The following is a 23,830-nucleotide window of genomic DNA, read 5'->3' on the forward strand; positions in this document are numbered from 1 at the left end:
CTAGGTGATGTCCAATGATGTTTCTCCCTGCTCACAGCACTGCACCGAACAAGCACAACATTTTAACCTTCAGTGACCCCGCCCTCCAGAACACCTGTGATGGTAGAACAACACAGCCCCCCCCCCATCCTTCCTACAGCCCTCCCCCCCACCCTCCCCCCTTCCTACAGCCCCCACCCCCCATCCTTCCTACAGCCCCCCCCCCACCCTCCCCCCTTCCTACAGCCCCCCCCCCCACCTTCCTACAGCCCCCCCCCCCACCCTCCCCCCTTCCTACAGCCCCCACCCCCCACCCTTCCTACAGCCCCCACCCTCCCCCCTTCCTACAGCCCCGCCCCCCCCCTTCCTACAGCCCCCACCCTCCCCCCTTCCAACAGCCCCCACCCCACCCTCCCCCCTTCCAACAGCCCCCACCCTCCCCCCTTCCTTCCTTTATCTCACATCTCCCTCCCCCGAGCCTCACACCTCTTCCAATTTCCCAGAGCCCGTGACAGAGCCTCTCACGCACGTACGCACCCCAGCCCTACTTTGTCACACCCAAGTTTGTTTGGACTTGGGCCGCCGCCCTCTGGGGAGGTGTGGGAGAGTGATACGCTCCAGTTCACTGGGGGAGAGTGATACAAGAGTGATACGGTCCAGTAGTTCACTGGGAGAGGGATTCTTACGGCGGAGCTCCAGTTCCCTGTCTCAGACTGAGATAGGAGACCGTTGATCCGATTCATCTCACCGTCCTTTGAAAGGGTTTTCGAGGGGAGAGAAAGTGCGTCAATCATCCCCCTTCCACCCCACCCCCCCTCGCGCAAAATGACGTCTCGCTTTCTACGCTAGAAGAAACCCTTGGAAGTGATATCCGCGTAGGAGTTGTTACGATAAGGTTGTTGATGCTCGCCAAGACAACAAGAGCAGAACATAACAGAGTGTTGCACCAGAGGAGGAGGGGCCTCAGAGGTCATAAGCCACGCATAACTGGGTGGCTGTTATGCAGGGAATCTTAAACAGAACATCTTCCCACCACAAAGGGAACACACCGTGTTCGTCAGACAAGACTTGATGGAAAGCACGGCCCGGGAGTTCACACACAGAACTGGGAGTTCACACACAGTACCAGAACCTCCCTGGAGGAGGGAGAACGCTGCCTGTGGTTCTAGTCTACAGACGGGAACAGGTGACTGCTCTTTATCTGGGCTCACACACTCCACTGCACTCTGGGTAATATGGAGAGGGGGGGGGCAGATGGAGCAGGGGGAAGCCCATCTGGCTGCTCTGTGGGCTACAGGAGCACACGGGTGCGGGGCTAGGAGGCAGCAGCTTGACTGACACCCTAATGAACTAATTACAACGCGGGAGGAATTCACACAAACCATAGATCATAGTGTTCAGTGTAGGAGTCGCCTCTTACGCCCTCGGGGGGGAAAAGTATCACGCTTGCAATACAGAAACTGTAGGGACAGACAAGACAGCCCATTGGTGGAAAAAGGATATCATTCCAGAACCAATAGAACCAGGTGATGTACATCCAGAACTTGGTCGCCAGGTAGATCCCCAGGGGTAGAGCGCTGTGCATGGAGTGGTCAAAGAAAGCCCTGGGGGGAGAGAAAGAAAGAGAGAAAGAAAGAGGGAGGGAGGGGGAGAGAGAGAGAGAGAGAAGGGCATTAGGGACAGAACTCGGCAGTAAAATCATCAATCTGTGTCAAGGCTTCTTCTCAGAGACACTGCAGGGCCTAAACACACACACTCAGTCACACAAACAAACACACTCAGTCACACAAACAAGGCCGACCCTTTGTAAACTAAATAGCCGTCGACCAGACAGAGGAAAACACACCAGGCCGTAACCTGCTGACCTGTCTACCCGCTGAGTAAACAACAAAGACTAGTAGGACCTGTCGTGTTTGTCCGGGGGGTAAATATCCCAAGACTGCCTGTGAATGTCAACACACACACACAGACACACGGAACGCCCTCTCCTGATAGGCCGACGTACTCTGACGCAAGAGCGGAAGGGGTGCTAGCAACGCAGGGCCAGATGGCCGTGGTAATGGAGTGTAGGGTGGGGGGTAACTGTGTGTGTGTGTGTGTGTGACGTACTTGGAGAGGAACTGCACCGTGATCCACATGCCGGCGTACATGAGGCCCTTGATGAGCCAGGAGTCGATGTCCAGGTCTGCTATGAAGCCCACCAGCCAGATGACCAGGAAGGGGGTCCCCAGCATCACCTTCTGTCTCACCTCCTGGAGGAGGAGGGGGGAGGAGAGGAGATGGGGGGGGGGATGGAGAGGAGGAGAAGGGAGATGGAGAGGAGGAGGGGGGGGAAGGGAGATGGAGAGGAGGAGGAGAAGGGAGATGGAGAGGAGGAGGGGGGGGAAGGGAGATGGAGAGGAGGAGGGAGGGAGATGGAGAGGAGGAGGGAGGGGGGAGGGAGATGAGGAGGGGGGGGAGGGAGATGGAGAGGAGGAGGGGGGGGGAAAGGGAGATGGAGAGAGGAGGAGGGGGGGAAGGGAGATGGAGAGGAGGAGGGAGGGGGGAGGGAGATGAGGAGGGGGGGGGAAGGGAGATGGAGAGGAGGAGGGGGGGGGAAAGGGAGATGGAGAGAGGAGGAGGGGGGGGAAGGGAGATGGAGAGAGGAGGAGGGGGGGGAAGGGAGATGGGGGGGGGGGGGTGATGGAAAGGAGGAGAAGGGAGATGGAGAGGAGGAGGGAGGGGGGAGGGAGATGAGATGGGGGGGAAGGGAGATGGAGAGGAGGAGGGGGGGGGAAAGGGAGATGGGGGGGGGAGATGGAGAGGAGGAGGGGGGGGGGGAAGGGAGATGGAGCGAGGAGGAGCGGGGGGAAGGGAGATGGAGAGGAGGAGGGGGGGGGGGATGGAGAGGAGGAGGGGGGGGAGATGGAGAGGTTGTAATCACAAGTCAGGGATCATGCAAACTTGACTATGGCAGGGGGAACTAGCCTAGCCTAGTGGTCTAAACATCTACTGTCTAGTTAAGTAACGGTCTCTGTCTCAACATCAAAGGGCAGGGTGACACGTAACTCAACCTCATCTAGAACATCAACGGGGGGGGGGGGGGGGTGGGGTCTCGGTCTCCTATTGGAACATCTACACTGAGATGTACCTTGATCACCTATCACAGTCCAGCGTACACCACATCGAAAGACGACAAAAAAAACAAGACACGCAAGAAGAACGGTTAATCAACAACAAAAACGTGTCAAAAACACCAAGTCACGTGTCGACTAGCGACCGCTACAGCACGATCCTCCTGCCCTACAGAGCAACGGCGGAGGCACTGATTACGCCTAAGGACTGGTCTCAGACAGCAGGTAATCACTAGCCTCCACACACACAACCACCTCCAGGGACGCAGGCCAGAGGGGAGGTAGATTGCGTGTTAGTCTCGGTCGTGTGAACAAGAAAGCAGTAATTTCTCCCTGAAGGGGCTTATTTACAAGAAGGCTGAGATTCCTGCTGACAGAAGGTTCTTTGAAAACACAGAGGAAGGGAGACCTGGCCTAACCGGTGTGTGTGTGTGTGTGTGTGTGTGTGTGTCCTTGCTGGGTCTGGAGAACAGTTTGATCTCAGTGACATCAGGGTTTCATCCAGTCTGGATACTTGGGAGGGATGGGGGGGGTCTCAGGTGGACTGTGAAAAGCGTGTGTCCGGTGTTTCATCTGGACTGTTAATGTCAAACAGCTTAAGGACAGATTTAATATGACCAGGAGAGAGTGCTACCGTTCTGATTCTCTAGACACAACGCCTGTGCATGTGTGCTTTGTGTTTATGTATGAACTGTGTGTTTATGTATGAACTGTGTGTGTGTGTGTGTATGTGTTTATGTATGAACTGTGTGTGTGTGTGTATGTGTGTTTATGTATGAACTGTGTGTGTGCTCTTTGTGTTTATGTATGAACTGTGTGTGTGTATGAACTGTGTGTGTATGCTTTGTGTTTATGTATGAACTGTGTGTGTATGAACTGTGTGTGTATGCTTTGTGTTTATGTATGAACTGTGTGTGTATGAACTGTGTGTGTATGCTTTGTGTTTATGTATGAACTGTGTGTGTATGTGTGTGTTTATGTATGAACTGTGTGTGTGTGTGTGTGTGTGTTTATGTATGAACTGTGTGTGTGCTCTTTGTGTTTATGTATGAACTGTGTGTGTGTGTGTGTATGCTTTGTGTTTATGTATGAACTGTGTGTGTGTGTGTATGCTTTGTGTTTATGTATGAACTGTGTGTGTATGTGTGTGTTTATGTATGAACTGTGTGTGTATGTGTGTGTTTATGTATGAACTGTGTGTGTATGTGTGTGTTTATGTATGAACTGTGTGTGTATGTGTGTGTTTATGTATGAACTGTGTGTGTATGTGTGTGTTTATGTATGAACTGTGTGTGTATGTGTGTGTGTATGTGTGTGTTTATGTATGAACTGTGTGTGTGTGTGTGTGTGTGTGTGTGCTTTATGTGTGTGTGTGCTTTATGTGTGTACGTGTGTCTACCGTATCCATCTTCAGTCTCTTTAGGTAGGAGGGGCTGTCGTAGCCCTTATGTGTGTGTGTGTGTGTGTGTGTGTGTATGTGTATGTGTACGTGTGTGTATATGTGTATGTGTATGTGTGTGTGTGTATGTGTGTGTGTATGTGTGTATGTGTGTCTACCTTGTCCATCTTGAGTCTCTTCAGGTATGAGGGGCTGTCGTAGCCCTTGGCCTGCCGGGCCTCCTGCAGGTGGTTGATCATCCAGACGTTTTTCCTCTGCTTGGCCAGGTCCAACGGTGTCTCTCCCTGGAGGAGACACGAGAGGAGCCGTCCAGGGGCTCGTTAACCCCCCGTCACACAGCGCCACACAACCACCTCACACAGAGTCTGACTCATACACACCTCCAGTACCAGAGCCTAGGGGACTTGTGAGGACATGGTGAGACATCTCCTGAAGACACCCGCTTTTCCCCTCTACTGTGTCCCTAAAAACTTCTATTGCCCCCTTGTACTGTTTCTCTGTTCTCCAGTGTCAAAAAATAAATAAATAAAAAAAGGTTTAGAAGAAGGTTTTTCCTTCTATCAGTGGCCCCGGGCCTGAGCTGGATTACTCTTCCTGCTACGACTGGTGGATTGATGATTCACTTCCTTAGTATTCAAATGTATTGATTGTAAGTCGCTTTGGAATAAGGCGTCTGCTAAATGCCAAAAATGTAAATGTAAAATGTAGGTTGACGGTAGGTCAGGAGGAGGAACATTCTCATGGTTAGGATAGTCTGTGTGTTGATGTGCTGTGCTGTCGACAATTGACCACCAGATGACGCCATGCCCTGTGTTTCTGATATCTCGCTTGTTTCTGGTCTCTTATCAGTCGCTGTACTCAATGACCGCCAGATTTAATACACCATCAACTCTATACGCATTACATACATGGTCATAACATTAATGTTTTGAGCTTTAACTAACCCTAACCCTCCACCATTAACCCCTACAGCAGTTAACTAACCCTAACCCTCCACCATTAAATTGACACGGATACCTCCCAAGACTCCCTCACTGATAATACATAGAAACACATGTTACTGTTTCAGTCAGATACTGAAAGACAGACAGACAGACAAGATAGATATGTTGATATATAGATGGACAGACAGATAGATAACCATGAGAATGTACAGGACAGAGATGTAGGTGTGGATGAGGAGGAGGAGGGGGGGGGGGGCAGACACAGGACAGAGATGTAGGTGTGGATGAGGAGGAGGAGGAGGGGGCAGACACAGGACAGAGATGTAGGTGTGGATGAGGAGGAGGAGGAGGAGGGGGCAGACACAGGACAGAGATGTAGGTGTGGATGAGGAGGAGGAGGAGGGGGCAGACACAGGACAGAGATGTAGGTGTGGATGAGGAGGAGGAGGAGGAGGAGGGGGCAGACACAGGACAGAGATGTAGGTGTGGATGAGGAGGAGGGGGGGGGGCAGACACAGGACAGAGATGTAGGTGTGGATGAGGAGGAGGAGGAGGAGGAGGGGGGGCAGACACAGGACAGAGATGTAGGTGTGGATGAGGAGGAGGAGGAGGAGGAGGGGGCAGACACAGGACAGAGATGTAGGTGTGGAGGAGGAGGAGGAGGAGGAGGAGGGGGCAGACACAGGACAGAGATGTAGGTGTGGATGAGGAGGAGGAGGAGGAGGAGGGGGGGGCAGACACAGGACAGAGATGTAGGTGTGGATGAGGAGGAGGAGGAGGAGGAGGGGGGCAGACACAGGACAGAGATGTAGGTGTGGATGAGGAGGAGGAGGAGGGGGGCAGACACAGGACAGAGATGTAGGTGTGGATGAGGAGGAGGAGGAGGGGGGCAGACACAGGACAGAGATGTAGGTGTGGATGAGGAGGAGGAGGAGGAGGGCAGACACAGGACAGAGATGTAGGTGTGGATGAGGAGGAGGAGGAGGAGGGGGGGCAGACACAGGACAGAGATGTAGGTGTGGATGAGGAGGAGGAGGAGGAGGAGCAGACACAGGACAGAGATGTAGGTGTGGATGAGGAGGAGGAGGAGGGGGGGGCAGACACAGGACAGAGATGTAGGTGTGGATGAGGAGGAGGAGGGGGGGGGGCAGACACAGGACAGAGATGTAGGTGTGGATGAGGAGGAGGAGGAGGGGGGGGCAGACACAGGACAGAGATGTAGGTGTGGATGAGGAGGAGGAGGGGGGGGGCAGACACAGGACAGAGATGTAGGTGTGGATGAGGAGGAGGAGGAGGAGGAGGGGGGGGCAGACACAGGACAGAGATGTAGGTGTGGATGAGGAGGAGGAGGAGGGGGGCAGACACAGGACAGAGATGTAGGTGTGGATGAGGAGGAGGAGGAGGGGGGGGGGCAGACACAGGACAGAGATGTAGGTGTGGATGAGGAGGAGGAGGGGGGGGGGCAGACACAGGACAGAGATGTAGGTGTGGAGGAGGAGGAGGAGGAGGGGGGGGGGCAGACACAGGACAGAGATGTAGGTGTGGATGAGGAGGAGGAGGAGGGGGGGGCAGACACAGGACAGAGATGTAGGTGTGGATGAGGAGGAGGAGGGGGGGGGCAGACACAGGACAGAGATGTAGGTGTGGATGAGGAGGAGGAGGAGGAGGAGGGGGGGGCAGACACAGGACAGAGATGTAGGTGTGGATGAGGAGGAGGAGGAGGGGGGCAGACACAGGACAGAGATGTAGGTGTGGATGAGGAGGAGGAGGAGGGGGGGGGGCAGACACAGGACAGAGATGTAGGTGTGGATGAGGAGGAGGAGGGGGGGGGGCAGACACAGGACAGAGATGTAGGTGTGGATGAGGAGGAGGAGGAGGAGGACTACAACCCAACAACAAGATTATTACCGATTCTGTGTGTCCGTCACACTCCATGCCTCACCTTTCCAATGATTGCCAGACATGAGAATTAACTGGATGTGTGTTTCATATGATACAGCACAGAGGTACAGCACAGAGGAAACGTAGGGCGCCATTAACGCCGTTTTACTTGACTGGAACAAGTAAAACTTTCGCCGGGTTTGTTTGTCACTAGATGATCGTGAGTGAAGATATTATCAAAGCAATTATCTTCACTCACGATCACCTAGTCTAGTCTCGCGCCTGCGCCGTCTGTTGTTCTTCCTGCACACAGGTAAACAGATCCAGGATCCAGCAGCGTCGTCGTGCTCGCGCAAACAAACCCGGCGAAAGTTTTACTCTGCTCCGGACAAGTAAAACGGCGTTAATGTCGAGCCCTGCTTTAAGAATAACACCCTCCTCTGTTGATAGACCATTAGACTATTTGTTCGTCCACATATTTACATTTTAACCATTTTAGCGGACGCTTCTATCCAAAGTGACTTACAATTACAGATTACAGGGACTGTCTCCCTGGAGTAACTGAGGGCTAAGTGCCTTACTCAAGGACACACTAGTGGTGGTGTTCCCAGGTCTTACTCAAGGGCACACTAGTGGTGGTGATCCCAGGTGGGATTCGAACTCATGACCTTCTGATCATCGGTCCAACTCCACTATGTCACCACGACGACCCCACCACATATTTGTTGCACCTTGCGTAGCCAATCAGACGGCGGCGTTCCTCCTCCCCCCCCCCGCCCAGAACCCCCGCCGCCCTCACCTTGATGTTCTGCGCGTCCACGTTGGCGTTGGCGTCCAGCAGCAGGCTGATGACGGTGGTGTTGCCGGCCAGCACGGCCCAGTGCAGCGCCGTGTTCTTGTGGTACTTGTCCCCCAGGTTCACCGACACGTTGAAGGTCAGCAGGAGGCGGGTAGGGTCCACGCTGGGGGGGGGACAGGGGGGGGGGGGGGGCAGAGGAGGGTTAGAGAGAGAGGACAACACTATGGGGGGGACAGGGGAGGGGACAGAGGAGGGTTAGACAGAGAGGACAACACGCTGGGGGGGACAGAGGAGGGTTAGACAGAGAGGACAACACTATGGGGGGGACAGACAGGGGGGGACAGAGGAGGGTTAGACAGAGAGGACAACACGCTGGGGGGGACAGAGGAGGGTTAGACAGAGAGGACAACACGCTGGGGGGGACAGGGTGGGACAGAGGAGGGTTAGACAGAGAGGACAAGACTATGGTGAAGACAGGGGGGGGACAGGGGAGGGTTAGACAGAGAGGACAACACGCTGGTGAAGACAGGGGGGGACAGAGGAGGGTTAGACAGAGAGGACAAGACTATGGTGAAGACAGGGGGGGACAGGGGAGGGTTAGACAGAGAGGACAACACGCTGGTGAAGACAGGGTGGGACAGAGGAGGGTTAGACAGAGAGGACAAGACTATGGTGAAGACAGGGGGGGACAGGGGAGGGTTAGACAGAGAGGACAACACGCTGGTGAAGACAGGGGGGGACAGAGGAGGGTTAGGACCAGGGGGAGCGGGGGGTTGTGTAGGTGGAGCAGGGGGGGTTGTGTGTAGGTGGACCAGGAGGAAGGGGAGAGGGGTGAAGCTTGGGCTACACATGGTCGCTACCTGTGTGTCCTGTAAGACGCCCACATCAAAGGAGTCATGCCGTTTTGATCCATCATGTCCACGTCCTGGGAGAGAGAGAAAAGAGAGAGAAAAGAGAGAGAGAGAGGAACTGTCACAAAACCCTACAAAGGAGTTCTTTGAAGATGCTCGACACAGTTCTTTGAAGATGCTTGAGCTAGCATACAGCTGCATTGCAAATGTGGAATGCAGCTGTACGAAAACAAATGATATACCGCCCCCTGGTGGAGGAAACTAACAACTCCTCTATGTTCATAGCCTTTCACAGGCTCACCTTCTGCTGGTTTATAAAGCTCTCACTGGCACAGCACCAGAATATCTGAAAGACCTTTTGCTAGCATGACAGCCCAATAGAGCTCTCAGGTCTTCTGCTAGCATATCAGCCCAATAGAGCTCTCAGGTCTTCTGCTAGCATATCAGCCCAATAGAGCTCTCAGGTCTTCTGCTAGCATATCAGCCCGATAGAGCTCTCAGGTCTTCTGCTAGCATATCAGCCCAATAGAGCTCTCAGGTCTTCTGCTAGCATATCAGCCCAATAGAGCTCTCAGGTCTTCTGCTAGCATATCAGCCCAATAGAGCTCTCAGGTCTTCTGCTAGCATATCAGCCCAATAGAGCTCTCAGGTCTTCTGCTAGCATATCAGCCCAATAGAGCTCTCAGGTCTTCTGCTAGCATATCAGCCCAATAGAGCTTTCAGGTCTTCTGCTAGCATATCAGCCCAATAGAGCTCTCAGGTCTTCTGCTAGCATATCAGCCCAATAGAGCTCTCAGGTCTTCTGCTAGCATATCAGCCCAATTCGGTTGTTAAGTCGTGACGTGTTTCCGGGTCCAAAGTTGGCTGAGGCGCTCTCTTTCGAAATGCCTCAGTAATAATAATAATTCATTATATTTGTATAGCGCTTTTCCGAGGCTCAAAGACACTGACAAATACGGGAAAAACGGGAAAGTGCTGCTGTGTCCCTTGTTGTATGAATAGATCCCAGTCTAAAAAACGATTGAACTATCATTCTACCGCTGTAGTACACTGGTACTCAGGTGCGGGGAATTTCTGGTTTGGACCCGGAAATTGCTAAACGTCACGTTTGACGTCAGACTTAACAACCGAATAGAGCTCTCAGGTCTTCTGCTAGCATATCAGCCCAATAGAGCTCTCAGGTCTTCTGACGCTGGCTTTCTCTGTGTACCAAAAGAAGAGATTTGGTGAGGCTGCATTCTCATTTTATGCACCCAGATTGTGGAATGCACTGCCAGTTTACATTAGGGATGCAACCTCAGCAAATATTCAAGTCAAGCCTAAAAACTCATTATATAATGATTAAAGCACTATGAGCTGCAACGTTTGCAGGAAAAGTGCTATACAAATAAGTTGTTATTATTATTTGTGGGGAACATGACGCGTTCCGACCTGCAGAGGGAGCTACAGGGCAGTTGGTGAAGGGATGAGGGCACAATTGCCATCAGCCGGTGTCAATTGTGCCCTCATCCCTACACCAACTGCCCTGTAGCTTTCTCTGCAGGTCGGAACGCGTCATGTTCCCCACACAATTATTATTACTACAAGTCAGATTTGAAATCATTCCACAAAGGTCGACAGAAGATGAACATGAGGAAGACACAACACAGTAACTTATAAGGATCCCGAAATACCACAAGATCAATGGTGTTGATTACAGTCTAGATATCCCCAGGTCTATGTCAGCCCCTCCCTCCCTGCCTGCCTGTCTGCCTTCCTGCCTCCCTCCCTGCCTCCCTCCATCCCTCCCTCCCTCCCTCCCTGCCTGCCTGCCTGCCTCCCTGCCTCCCTCCCTCCCTGCCTGCCTCCTTCCCTCCCTCCCTCCCTCCCTCCCTGCCTCCCTGCCTCCCTCCCTGCGTACCTGTCCCTTGGCGATGAGGTAGGCCACGATGGAGGTGTGTCCGAACTGGGCCGCCAGGTGGACGCAGCTGCACCCCTCCCCGTCGATCAGCGAGGGGTCCGACCCGTACTTCAACAGCTGGACCACCATGGAGAGGTGGCCCTGTCTGTGAACACAGACACACAGACACACACACACACACACAACATACATCAACAACCTTTCATTGGCAGTAGTTTTGAATAGCATTTATGTTTATGTATTCTGTTATAAAAAAAACAGCTCAGTGGCCTTGTGGTTAGAGTGTCCGCCCTGAGATTGGGAGGTTGTGAGTTCGATCCCTGGCCGAGTCGTACCACCAAAGACTATAACAATGGTACCTGATGCCTCCCTGCTTGGCACTCAGCATTAAGGGTTGGATTGGGGGGTAAGACCCTGCGACATACCAGCGTCATGTCCAGGGGGTGTACTTGTACATCAAGCCGCCTCACGCTACGGAAACAGGAGATAGGGTTCTGCCCCCTAAGGACCATTAGGCTCCAGAACCATCGGATCTCAAGGCTTCTTACTTTACTTTCTTCTGTTTAAAGGGTAATTGTAGTAGGGATGACATGGACTAAGTAATCTGATTGGGTAATGGTACGGGTAATCTGATTGGGTCTGATAATAATCTAAAGGGCTGCAGGTATCTGCAATGCAGCCCTAGACTGCTCTGAATGGAATGCACCATGGAGAAGCTGTAGGAGAATCACTTACTGAACAAATTGACTATAACCGTACAGGACACTGTACGCTCTGCTGTTAACAGCACACACGTACAACTATTAAACATACTGCAGCAGGTAAGCCCCACATATAAAGCGTTAGTCATCTGATCCTCTACGAAAGGTCACTTGCGGGGGCGGGCGGGCTGACAGAGACACGAGCCCTGTGCCTGTGCAGGTATGGGAGGCTGGGTGCCCCCCCTGCTAGCCACATCAATAATGTAGGACACTCTCTCTCTCACAGGGGTGAAAGTAGGTAAGACTGTGGGTCTCATGTGGCGATCTGGCAAACAGGTCTCTGTGTGTACCGTACACCACACCAGCCCTATGACAACCACACAGAGGAAGAGAGCGTTGGAAATAGTGTTCAAAGCTGTCTGTTGATTTTATACTGCTGCAATGGTGTGTTGTAAACATCCTCAGCATCACTCACACTGAACAAAAATATGAACGCAACACTTTTATCTCGGCATAGGAGAAGTGCTCACTAAACACAGTCTTAAACAAATCTGTGAGCAACATTTGAGAGAAATTGAGTCTTTTGTGTACACAGAAAAAGTCTTGATTTCATCTGGTGAAAAATTGGAGCGAAAAACAAAAAAAGGGTTGCGTTCATATTTGTGTTCACTGTAGTTCCCGTCCACACATACAGGGTTAGACTCGCTTTCTACCCAGGCTTTATGACATATCGTGACGTTAGAATTATAAGGTTCCATCTCCATCTTTGTCAAAATTTAGTTTTTTACATAATCTGATCCATTAGGTGTTTATTAATGCCTGTGTGGTGTTATTTTTAAAATGTTCACATTTTTTTGTTAGTAATTCATAAAATACACAGGTTCCATCTCACAAAACATAATGGAATGTACAAACTTTGACGCTCAATATCTCTGAACTGCCCTAAACGGAGATAGAACCTTATCATTCTAAACGGAGATAGAACCGTATCATTCTAAGCTCACGATGAGCTGTTCCTACACGCTACCGTCGCATGAAGAGAGCAGCTGTGCAGAGGTTTAGCTGCGGCGGTGGTGGCGGTGGTCAAGGATAAAGATCTACAGATCTCCACAGCTAATCTGACCAGGGAGGGGATGGATCGGTACTGAAGAGCCTCCAGCTCCCCATCATCTGATCCCATTAGCTCTCACTCAGGACCGGCCGCCTGGGGGGTGGGGGGGGGGGGGGAAGGGTGGCTGAGTGGGATTAGGTTTGGTGAGGAAAAGCGGCGATGCGGATACACAAACACACCGTCCGGCTCTGAACACACTGAGCTCTGGACACACTGAGCTGCTCTGGACACACTGAGCTCTGGACACACTGAGCTCTGGACACACTGAGCTCTGGACACACTGAGCTGCTCTGGACACACTGAGCTGCTCTGGACACACTGAGCTGCTCTGGACACACTGAGCTCTGAACACACTGAGCTGCTCTGGACACACTGAGCTGCTCTGGACACACTGAGCTCTGAACACACTGAGCTGCTCTGGACACACTGAGCTGCTCTGGACACACTGAGCTCTGAACACACTGAGCTCTGAACACTCTGAACACACTGAACACACTGAACACACTGAGCACTGAACACTCTGAACACACTGAACACACTGAGCTGCTCTGGACACACTGAGCTCTGAACACACTGAGCTGCTCTGGACACACTGAGCTGCTCTGGACACACTGAGCTCTGAACACACTGAGCTCTGAACACTCTGAACACACTGAACACACTGAACACACTGAGCACTGAACACTCTGAACACACTGAACACACTGAGCTGCTCTGGACACACTGAGCCGCGGGGCTGGGGAGGGATGCTCTGCTCTGAATGCAGCTTTAGGTCTAAGTAAGAAGTAATAGGCCTAGCGGTGGCCTAGCGGTGGCTAAGCCTTGCTACATCTGATGGTGGTGAGGGTAGGTAGACGTAGGTAGACGTCGGGGCCGTGGCTTTTCGTACGATTTCACTTCGTTCTTGACCGTGTTGTGCTGCCGCATTGCGTTGCGACCTCTCTCCCGACTGTGAAGAGTCTGTGTGTGTGTGCGTGTGTGTGTGCGGTGTTGATGTTGTCGTCACCTTGTAGCCCAATGCAGCGGTGTGGAGTTGAGGTCACCTCCCAGCTGATCCACAACTGACCCCTTTGATATGTAGTACCTGCAGAGAGAGAGAGGCAGAATGAGAAATGTACGAAACACACACACACACACACACACACGTAGACACAATCACACACACACACACACACACACACACACACACACACACACACACAAACAAGGTCAGAGGTGAGGTTGGTGCAGAGTCATAGTGAGATTAAAAATATATAAATATATAAAAAATGCAGCTCTATTCGCTATTGCGCTAGATAGAAGTCTAGGAATATGATGTTATTAAAACGAGGCTATCTGCCCTTTCAGGGAAATTGATAGATCAGACTTTAGCAGCGAGTCATCCCAGCACTGGCTCTTGTCCTGCTCTGCCAGTGTTACACTGGCTAGACATTCCGTTCTAGAACATTCACCACCCAGCGATCTGACGCGAAATGGGAATGCCTGACGTACAGCAGTGTTACAGCAGTCTGGGAGTGCGGTACAGAGTGAGTCTGCTTGTGTCGGCTGCAGAAAGCTGAAGCAGAAAGCTGCTGTTATCAGCCTCAGGTCCCCCCGGGGGAACGGGCACGGGGCTGGGTGATGTTGTTGTTGCTGGGGTGTGGGTTTATTACAAACGGAAGGCACACGCACGCTCTCACACGCGCGCTCTCACACACACACACACAGGCTCTCACACACACACACACGCTCACACACACACACACACACACATGCACGCTCTCTCACACACACATGCACGCTCTCTCACACACACACACGCTCTCTCACACACACACACACACACACACACACACGCTCTCTCACACACACACACACACACCCCAGGGAGCTTGATGGCAATTTCCTCCCCTGCCGGCTGGCTCTGCGTTGAACACAGCAGGACATCGTTCGCCGACTGGGCCTAAGAGTCTGTCTGGTTGGCGCAGCGGACTAAGTGTTGACCACGTAACCGCAGGGTTCCCGGTTTGATTCCAGCCGCGGACATGTCCTGCATGTCATCCCTTCTCTCTCTCTCACCCATCTTTCCTGTCTAATTTCTACTGTCTCTATCACAATAAAGAAAAAATATGAGTGGGACTGCCCCCTCCGAAAAAAGGTTTTAAAGAGTCTGTCCGGTTACATACGACACAACTGGAGTGTGTGTTTGTGTGTGATAGAGCATGTTGTGTGTGTGTGTTAACATGGTTGTGTGTGTGTGTGTGTGTGAGAGAGCATGGTGTGTGTGTGTGTGTGAGAGAGCATGGTGTGTGTGTGTGAGCAGAGAGAAGGAGTCAGTGAGTGAAGGCAGAGCGACAGACTCACTTGACCAGGTCTATTCTGTTGTTGATGGCAGCCCAGTGCAGGAGTGTGACGTTCTCTTTGTCGGGCTGCCTGACGTCGTAGCCCGCCTCCACCAGCTCTCTGCAGCGCTCGAAGATGCCGTACCTGCAGACCGCAGCAGGGAGAGGTTAACATACAGGTCTGAACACCCGCAGCTGAACGGGGAAGTGTGTCCAAACTTTTGACTGGTACTGTGTGTGTGTGTGTGTATATATATATATAAATGTTACGGTACATGTGGGAATACGGTACATGTGGGAAAACTAGGGTTAGGGTTAGGTGCTAGGGTGCAACGGTTAGGGTCAGGGTTAGGGTTAGACATGCCAGCATGTACCAAGTCGACGTAGCACCTAACCCTAACCTTAGTTCTCCCACATGTACCGTAACATTAGTATATGCATGTATTTCATAAGCTGTTTGGCCTTTAACAAAATCCTTTGTCATCATAAGGAAGCAGTGCATGAGTTAAAAGAGCAGGTAAATTAAGCATTCAATCCAATCCTGCACACACTCACCCAACCCTTTATCTAGAACACCTGTACACCTTCACGTTCACTCAGGTTGTGTAATGGTGTGTGGGGAATGTTTTCTTGGCACACTTTGGGAGCCTGTTAATACCGATCAATCATCGCTTGGGATGCCACAGCCTATTTGAGTACAGTATTAGTACAGTGTTCCTAATAAAGCGCTCTGGGAGTGTATGTCTTATGATTCGATCAAAACATAATAAAGGGACGGGTCTGGTCGGACCAGACTTCCTTGTTGAATAAAGGAGAGGAAAGACACAGGCGTCTTTGTCGGTGAAGCAGCGTTGTCCCAGCGGGAGGCCTGGGCTGGGCATCTCTCTGGCTCCACAGGGGGCGAAGGGAAGGGAACATCTCATAACGCAGTGTGAACACATTAATCGTGCGACGGAAATCTCTTCTGGCGCAGGAGGGGAAATTAGATTGGCTGATAGATCTGCTCCCGTCGGCGAGGAGCGTAGGGGGGAAAACGGCTGAAGGAACTAACTTCTAACGTTCTAAATCACACAGGGTATCAATTCTCTGTTAGCGGCGGCTTTCCAAGCCTATCGTTTTTTGCGCTATAGGGCCTTTCACCCCTGTATGCAAACGGGTCGTGGGGGGGGGAATCGGGGGAGCAGCGATCGATAACAGCGACGCTAACCAGCAGTATGACTAGGAGATGAGGCGTTTGAGGTTGCTTTTGCCGCTGTATTGCCGTATTTTTCTGGGTAACAGCCTCCGTACTCAGCCAGTACAGGCCGGTTCCACCTCGACTGAACTCATCCTATCCTCCTCTCACTGTATTTTTTTATGCTGTATGTAAAACACTTTGAATTGCCTCTGTTGTATCAAACGTGCTATACAAATAAATGTGCCTTGCCTCATGGCACAAGGTAAAATGATTGGCCTATATTGCATAGGAAGCCATAACTGGTGTAGCGTTTAGCAGTGAGTGCATTACTGGGTCCTCTGCTACGAGCGCATGCTTCTTGGCCACCCTGGGGACTAGCGTAGACGGTTGGATACGGTAGCAGCACTTCCTCAAAAAGCATGTTTCTGACATAAAAAAAAAAAAAAAGGTAAAAGAGGAATTGCTTTCAGAAACCAGTTCTGGAACAAGGAAATGCTCTCCTGTTCCAACACACGCACGGCAGAGTACTTACTGCGTGGCTTTGACGATGTCCCAGGTGCTGTAGTCATCCACGTGGCTCTTGCGCCCTCCTGCATTCTCGCTGTAGCCATGGTTATAGTGACTCTGGGGCTTGATTTCCTGTGGGGAGAGAAGGAGAGAGAGAGAGAGAGAGAGAGAGAGAGAGAGAGAGAGAGAGAGAGAGAACAGCCGAGTTTACTAATCAACCCAAGCCTTGGCACGGCATGGCAGGCCTACACAGACTTCATAGCGTCATCTCACTGAAGAGAGAGAGGGAGATAGAGAGGTGGGTGGGGGTGATAGAGCGGAGGTGTGCGGTGATGAGGGCATACGACCCAGCCACGGACGGCCGCCCAGGCCCTTCACATTCAATTACCATCGACAGCAACGCCGCCGCTGCTGCAATTAGCCTCTCTACCATCTACCATCTCCCAGAAGAGGGCTGTCGCTGCAGCCTTTCATCTGGTAAACAGGCGCACACACACACACACACACACACACACACACACACACAGACACACACAGACACACACACACACACACACACACACACACACACACACCACCCCTCCTCCTCAACCTTTCAGTCTAAGACACCCCTGACGTCACTGGACGGACGGTCAAACGATAACACGCCCGGCAAAGAGATCTCATGGAGAGAGAAAACAAATGTACGTGTCTTTAGCCTGACAGCTACGCTCGCTAGGCTGTTTGTTCATCGACATAATCTAAAATGGTACAGAATGGGTCTGGGTTGACTTGGCATCAGGGTGCTTTGGTGAACGCTCAAGCCAGGATGGAGATCCGGCCGTCGACACGAGCAGGAGAGAGATGCTGAGAGGAGACAAGGCTCATGCAGAGGGATTATTAGATTATTAGGGGTTTCATTCAACACGAGTAGGAGCAGTACTGTAATCTAGCTGTACAGTTGTGATGACGTCTCTCTGGGTCTGGCGGGGGAGGGGAGGGAGGGAGGGATGATGGGGCCGCCAGGTACATGTCCAGATGCTACCCTGACCCCCCCCCCCCTTCCTGCTGATGGCTAATGCAGAGTCTGTAAGAAATTAACATGGCCAGCACTCTCCAATAGAAACAGAAATGATGGTTTAATGCATACTCAGTATCTAGGCTATGTGGACGGGTTTCGGCGTCGAGCCTTCTTCCACACAGGAGGATGCGCTACGGTTCTAAACACGTCTTTTCCTTATTCATGCAGAGTCGAAAGAGATTTCTTCGTAAGAACTCATTCAACGCCTATATACATCATATCTTCAGCTATAGTCAAAATAGTGTAGATAGAAAAGGATGCGAGTGAGTCAGCCCAGCACACTGCAAAGGAGTTTATTAAAACCACCCATTTCGGCGAAAAGTGGCGATTTATTTCACACACTGTTATGTCATTCCGAGAGGAAACCTGATCTAGAAGGAGGTTTGGAAATCGGCCGCTCACAAGCAGCAGGGAGGCATCCTTGTTATCTGAGAGGGAAATGATGGGGTTTTGGGGTTTGTTTTTTTTAAGTTATTTTTTTTGTCTGAGTGGGGCAGTACCACTCACATTTGTCCTTTTATTGGACAGATATAATAGTGAAGACAGACAGGAAAATAAGGAGAAGAAGGGAGAGAGGGCATGTCAGCAGGGCATGGGCCAGATTCTAACCCATGCCGACATGGGCATAATGTGTGCACTGTAGACCGCGGTGCTAGACCACTGGACCACCCCAGGACACGGCGCTAGACCACTGGACCACCCCAGGCCGCGGTGCTAGACCACTGGACCACCCCAGGCCACGGTGCTAGACCACTGGACCACCCCAGGCCACGGTGCTAGACCACTGGACCACCCCAGGCCATGGTGCTAGACCACTGGACCACCCCAGGCCATGGTGCTACACCACTGGACCACCCCAGGCCATGGTGCTAGACCACTGGACCACCCCAGGCCATGGTGCTAGACCACTGGACCACCCCAGGCCATGGTGCTACACCACTGGAGCACCCCAGGCCACGGTGCTAGACCACTGGACCACCCCAGGCCACGGTGCTAGACCACTGGACCACCCCAGGCCACGGTGCTAGACCACTGGACCACCCCAGGCCACGGTGCTAGACCACTGGACCACCCCAGGTCACGGTGCTAGACCACTGGACCACCCCAGGCCACGGTGCTAGACCACTGGACCACCCCAGGTCACGGTGCTAGACCACTGGACCACCCCAGGCCACGGTGCTAGACCACTGGACCACCCCAGGCCACGGTGCTAGACCACTGGACCACCCCAGGCCACGGTGCTAGACCACTGGACCACCCCAGGCCACGGTGCTAGACCACTGGACCACCCCAGGCCACGGTGCTAGACCACTGGACCACCCCAGGCCACGGTGCTAGACCACTGGACCACCCCAGGCCACGGTGCTAGACCACTGGACCACCCCAGGCCACGGTGCTAGACCACTGGACCACCCCAGGCCACGGTGCTAGACCACTGGACCACCCCAGGCCATGGTGCTAGACCACTGGACCACCCCAGGTCACGGTGCTAGACCACTGGACCACCCCAGGTCACGGTGCTAGACCACTGGACCACACCAGGCCACGGAAATTCTGTTTTTGGTAACAGAACTACTCCCTCAAGACAGAGCACAGGCAGACGTTCGGCCATCTTGGATCTGCTCAAGATCTTGGATCTGCTCAACTTTGTTGAAAATCAATGACACACTGACTCACTACTAGTCAAGCGAAAATATTGCAAAGCAATGGATTGGGTGAGTAATCCCCATTAATCTACACTGACTAGGTAGTAGTGGGGGGGGGATTACTCACTGAGTCCATTGCATTGCAACGTTTTGGCTTGACTAGCCAGTGTGTCATTGACTTTCAACAACATCGACATTTATCAACATTTTTCAGAATAGTAATAAGTCTGAACATTTGGTCGGTTTCCGCTTTCTTTCGCCAGCTGCTGTCACATATGGTGAGTGGGTCTAAAGTCTGCTGCTCTTGAGCCCACGCAGGGGGCCAGGAGAGAGAGAGAGGCGGAGGGCGTTTGAGAACATGTACAGTAAAGCGTCTCACCCGGCCTTGCAGCATATAATTACTGGCCTCCACCAGAGCTGAAACGCTGAGCCAGCAGCACTGCTTACATCATGATAGTGAAGACACAACATGGTGGACACCTGACCTGACCTGGACGGCGCGGCCGTATTCAGTGTTGTTCAGATAGAACTGTGGCATGTAGAACAGACATGCTTTACTATGGTAAATGGTAAATGGACTGCACTTATATAGCGCCTTTTTTGCTGCTCCAAAAGCGCTCCAAAGCGCTGCTCCAAAGCGCTTCACACACACATTCACACACCAATGGTGGCAAGCTGCCATGCAAGGCGCCGGCCGGCCCGCTCACTGGGAGCAATCTTGGGGTTCAGTGTCTTGCCTAAGGACACTTCGACATGTGGCCAGCCGGGGCTCGAACCGCTGATCTGCCAACCATGTGATCATTAGACGGCGACTCTACCTCCTGAGACACAGCCACCCTGCTGTGAGGAAGAATAGAGAGTCCTGACAGCTTCAGATTCTAGGCTGCATTTCTCTCTGCGCCGTTCTTAATGGTGCAGGCGGTCCGCTGGTTAAGTCTTATGGGGGTTTGAATGAGGCGTGTCACTGGGTCTAATGTCAGGAGTAGAACGTTGTTTGTTAGCACTTAAGCAACCTAGCATCAGTAACTAGGCTTTACCTTACCTTAAGTCTTAACATTGAAGGTGCTGCATAAACAGCGTCAGGAATGTTCTACTTGAAAATACGCCGCAGTTTAGACTGCAGACATTCCACTTGATGCTTGACGCATTGTCAGTGGATGTAAGGAAAGTTACGCCTAATTGCTAATATTGACAATTCTTGGCATCATGATTTATCCTTTCTTTGACAGGCCCTTAGAGAGCCTTCTAGACTTCAGCATTCAAGGCCAACCTCTTCATCTGTATTCATCTGTTAGCAGTGAGAGTGAGAACATTCACACTCTGCAAAAGGTCATTTTGATGTTTGTTAGGCTGCGGTGGGCCTTTAACGGCAAAGAGTATTCTGTATCTTAAGTGAGAGCGAGGGGAAAACGTGCTCATCGCCAAATCCAGACTTCGAGAAATTAAGCATTTTCTCCCTGACCCCTGGAATACCCATTGACCCCAAGGTCAAAGGTCAAACAGAGCAGCCCTGAGCCTTACTCGCAAGCATGCTGCAGGCTAATTGGAACTACAGGCCCCAGCAGCACATAACTGCAGTGTGTGCGATTTCCAGCCCTTTAATTACGAGTCGGCAAGTTACTAATCCAGTGTTTCCTCTACATGCATTTCATCGTGGCGGACCGCCACCATTCAGATTTCTCAACCCAAAAAAAAAAAAAAGATTTAGGCCGCTTTTCAGACCTTCACAGCGCTAGACACACCCACAACAAGCGCTGAAACTGGACCAGTCCGTGTGTGTCGCGAGTATTGAACTTGAGGCTGCGTTCGTAAATTCGCTCTGAGAGCCCCGGAGCGCACACTGGGTTCAACGTCATAAAGGGACCAAGTCATTTGATTGGACAAGAGGCATTCCGTGAGTGCTGATCAGATTTCCAGAGCGTATTTACGAACGCGCCCTGGCTGTCACCCGAACACCGCGAGCTAGCGTAGTGTAGTGTAGTATAGGATGCGTAGTGTAGTGTAGTGTAGGATGGAGAGAGAGAGGAGAAGCCTCTCTATGTGTTACCTATGTCCAGTGTACTAGAACCACTCTAACAGGAGTGTTTGTCCGTGAATAACACCGGCTATGCCCGGGGTAGAAACACAAGACTATAGCTGGATAAGGTCTACAGGTCTACACGGTCATTTTAAGCCGTCGACCAGCCCTCTACGACCACGGGAAGTCATGTTAAAAGTGAAGATACTTCTGTTAAACTAAGCTAAGCTAAACATCGCTAATCGCTAACTCCCTCCTGGGCTTAAAGTGACAAGTAATAACGTTGTGAAAAAAAACGTCAGATCAGTGTTTTTGGTTTTATTGACAACGGAATTACATGCTGGAAAAACATGCAGACACAGACAATAAGAGACACACGGGAGAAGTACAGGAAAACATTTTATTTTTTTGGGCCATCCTCGAGTTTTGGCTGAAATTACGTCGTTGTTTTGAGCGGTTCATGCGCGTGCACGCGAAAAAATCGCGAGCGCGCGCGCGGTCAGCACTACCCGCCACCATTGTAAAAATTCCTGGAGGAAACACTGTAATCCACTCATTTTGGGCATACGAGGCATTAGTTGGGTATGGGGAGAATGTTATCTGGGGGGGGGGGGGTTGCATGCACCTACTGCTGTCGTAACATTTGAATCTTGTCTGTTTGAATATGCAGCATTTCAGTTCTCGTCAATGGCAGTCAATTGGACATATGGCAAGCTCTCCCCGGGGGGTGATGCCATGTGCCCCAAGCTAAAAATACAGAAGTAGTAGGAGGATAACCACAACCACATCTAAACCTGCTAACTGCGACACTTTAATGAATGTGCAACAAATATGATGTGCAATATGACAACCCATGTGTACATAAGGTTCAGATATAGGGAAAGTTAGGATATTTATAGCATAGCTTAGTGTACAGCACAGTGTTTTATTGTATAGTATAGTAGTATAGTATAGTAGATAGTGTATAGCCTTATTTATGTCAACCAGCTCTTTTCTCTTTTTTGTTTTACCCTTGGCTCTCTTGTTTTTAGTCTTTTTTCCAAGCACCAGGGGAGCCCCCCCTACTAAATTTCGGTACCTAGTGTTGTTCCGATACCATTTTTTGATCACGATACCGATACCGATACCTGACTGTAGGGATGCTCCGATCTGGATTTTTGGGGCCGATACCGATCACCGATTTTTTTCCTCAAGATCAACCGATACCGATTTTTTTTTAAATACATAACTGTAGGCCGACTGACTGGATAGCCTACATATTTTTTGCTTTTTAGACAAAAGTTTTGATCCATTAGGCACCAAGCAAACGCAGACCCATTTGTATGGCATAGTAAAAGTCTGGCCTATCACCCAGTTAGGGCCTGAAGCCCAAGTCAGTCGATGTGGCTGTATAAAAGACATCATAAACGTGGCCTTCATGGTTTACATACTGTTACGTCCTCCTATGTTTTCTGTTCAGTTATCTGTCTTCCCCAGAAAAGAAAAAAAAAAAAAACAAAACGTTTTTTGCGATCGGCCATTTTTGCAGATCGCCGATCGAGTCATTTGGAGTGAAATCGGACGATTTAAATCGGTGGCCGATAAATCGGAGCATCCCTACTGTGCAGTACTTGCCGATACCGAGTACCGATCCGATACCACGGCGTTTGAAAAAACAAAACAAAAAAACATGTTTTTAGGCATTCCAAGTTCAGTCTGTACAGTTTGCAGACGTGAAGTGGCCAGTGGGGAATGCTTGAAGTGGCCGATGATCTTTCTCCCATTGGCCAGCGCGTCGCACACACTCCGCTGTGACAGTAGGCCTTCCTGCACCACTAATGCATGTGTTCTGTGTTCTGCATATGTAAACAATTCAAACAAACATAGAGAAAACTTCTCCTCGGGAGAAGGAAGGAGGCAGGAAGTACCTGCCGCACGGAGACACACAGACAGAGAGAGAGAGAGAGAGAGAGAGAGAGAGAGAGAGAGACGGAGCGCCACAACAGCAGATCCCGAAAGGGGGTGTGGCACGGAGACGGAGCTGAGAACTATCCCGAAAGGGGAACAGCTGGGCGGGACTCGGAGAAGCGGCCGCGCGCCAGTAGTGTTCTATCGGACATTATTATTATTATTTGAACTCTCTCCAGCACGCCGGTGGCGGTGCTAGACTGTGCAACCGAAATAAATATCGATTAAGGTCGATATGTTTTTCCTGTAAAATGTGTAAAATGTGTCCTATCTTGGCTGTGGGTTGATCGCTTTAAGCGGAGTGGCGTAGTCTATATGTCTGAGGGCTGCGTTGGTAAAAGTCGCTCTGGGAAACTGATCGGCACTCGTGGAACGCCTCTTGTCCAATCGGATTCCTCGGTCCGTTTATGACGTCGGAGCCCAGTGTGCGCTCCGGCGCTCTCAGGGGGACTTTCCGAACGTTGCCCCGGTAGCATA

The 23,830-nt window shown here is 51.4% G+C and overlaps 1 protein-coding gene across 1 annotated transcript in view; it reads right to left on the bottom strand.

Annotated features, from left to right (window-relative positions):
• zdhhc17 (zDHHC palmitoyltransferase 17) overlaps window positions 1-23,830 on the bottom strand; it is a gene marked incomplete at both ends in the record, with an annotated part of 42,796 nt that overhangs the window by 13,544 nt on the left and 5,422 nt on the right. The window contains 9 exons of the mRNA XM_080537569.1: window positions 1,435-1,583; window positions 2,089-2,231; window positions 4,650-4,775; window positions 8,116-8,278; window positions 8,976-9,040; window positions 10,867-11,011; window positions 13,685-13,762; window positions 15,022-15,144; window positions 16,709-16,815. Coding sequence (XP_080393695.1) covers window positions 1,435-1,583; window positions 2,089-2,231; window positions 4,650-4,775; window positions 8,116-8,278; window positions 8,976-9,040; window positions 10,867-11,011; window positions 13,685-13,762; window positions 15,022-15,144; window positions 16,709-16,815 — 1,099 coding nt within the window. The remainder of the gene's footprint in view (window positions 1-1,434; window positions 1,584-2,088; window positions 2,232-4,649; window positions 4,776-8,115; window positions 8,279-8,975; window positions 9,041-10,866; window positions 11,012-13,684; window positions 13,763-15,021; window positions 15,145-16,708; window positions 16,816-23,830) is intronic.

The sequence above is a fragment of the Nansenia antarctica genome, assembly GCF_963989245.1.
Source record: "Nansenia antarctica genome assembly, chromosome: 8".
Taxonomy (NCBI): domain Eukaryota; kingdom Metazoa; phylum Chordata; class Actinopteri; order Argentiniformes; family Microstomatidae; genus Nansenia; species Nansenia antarctica.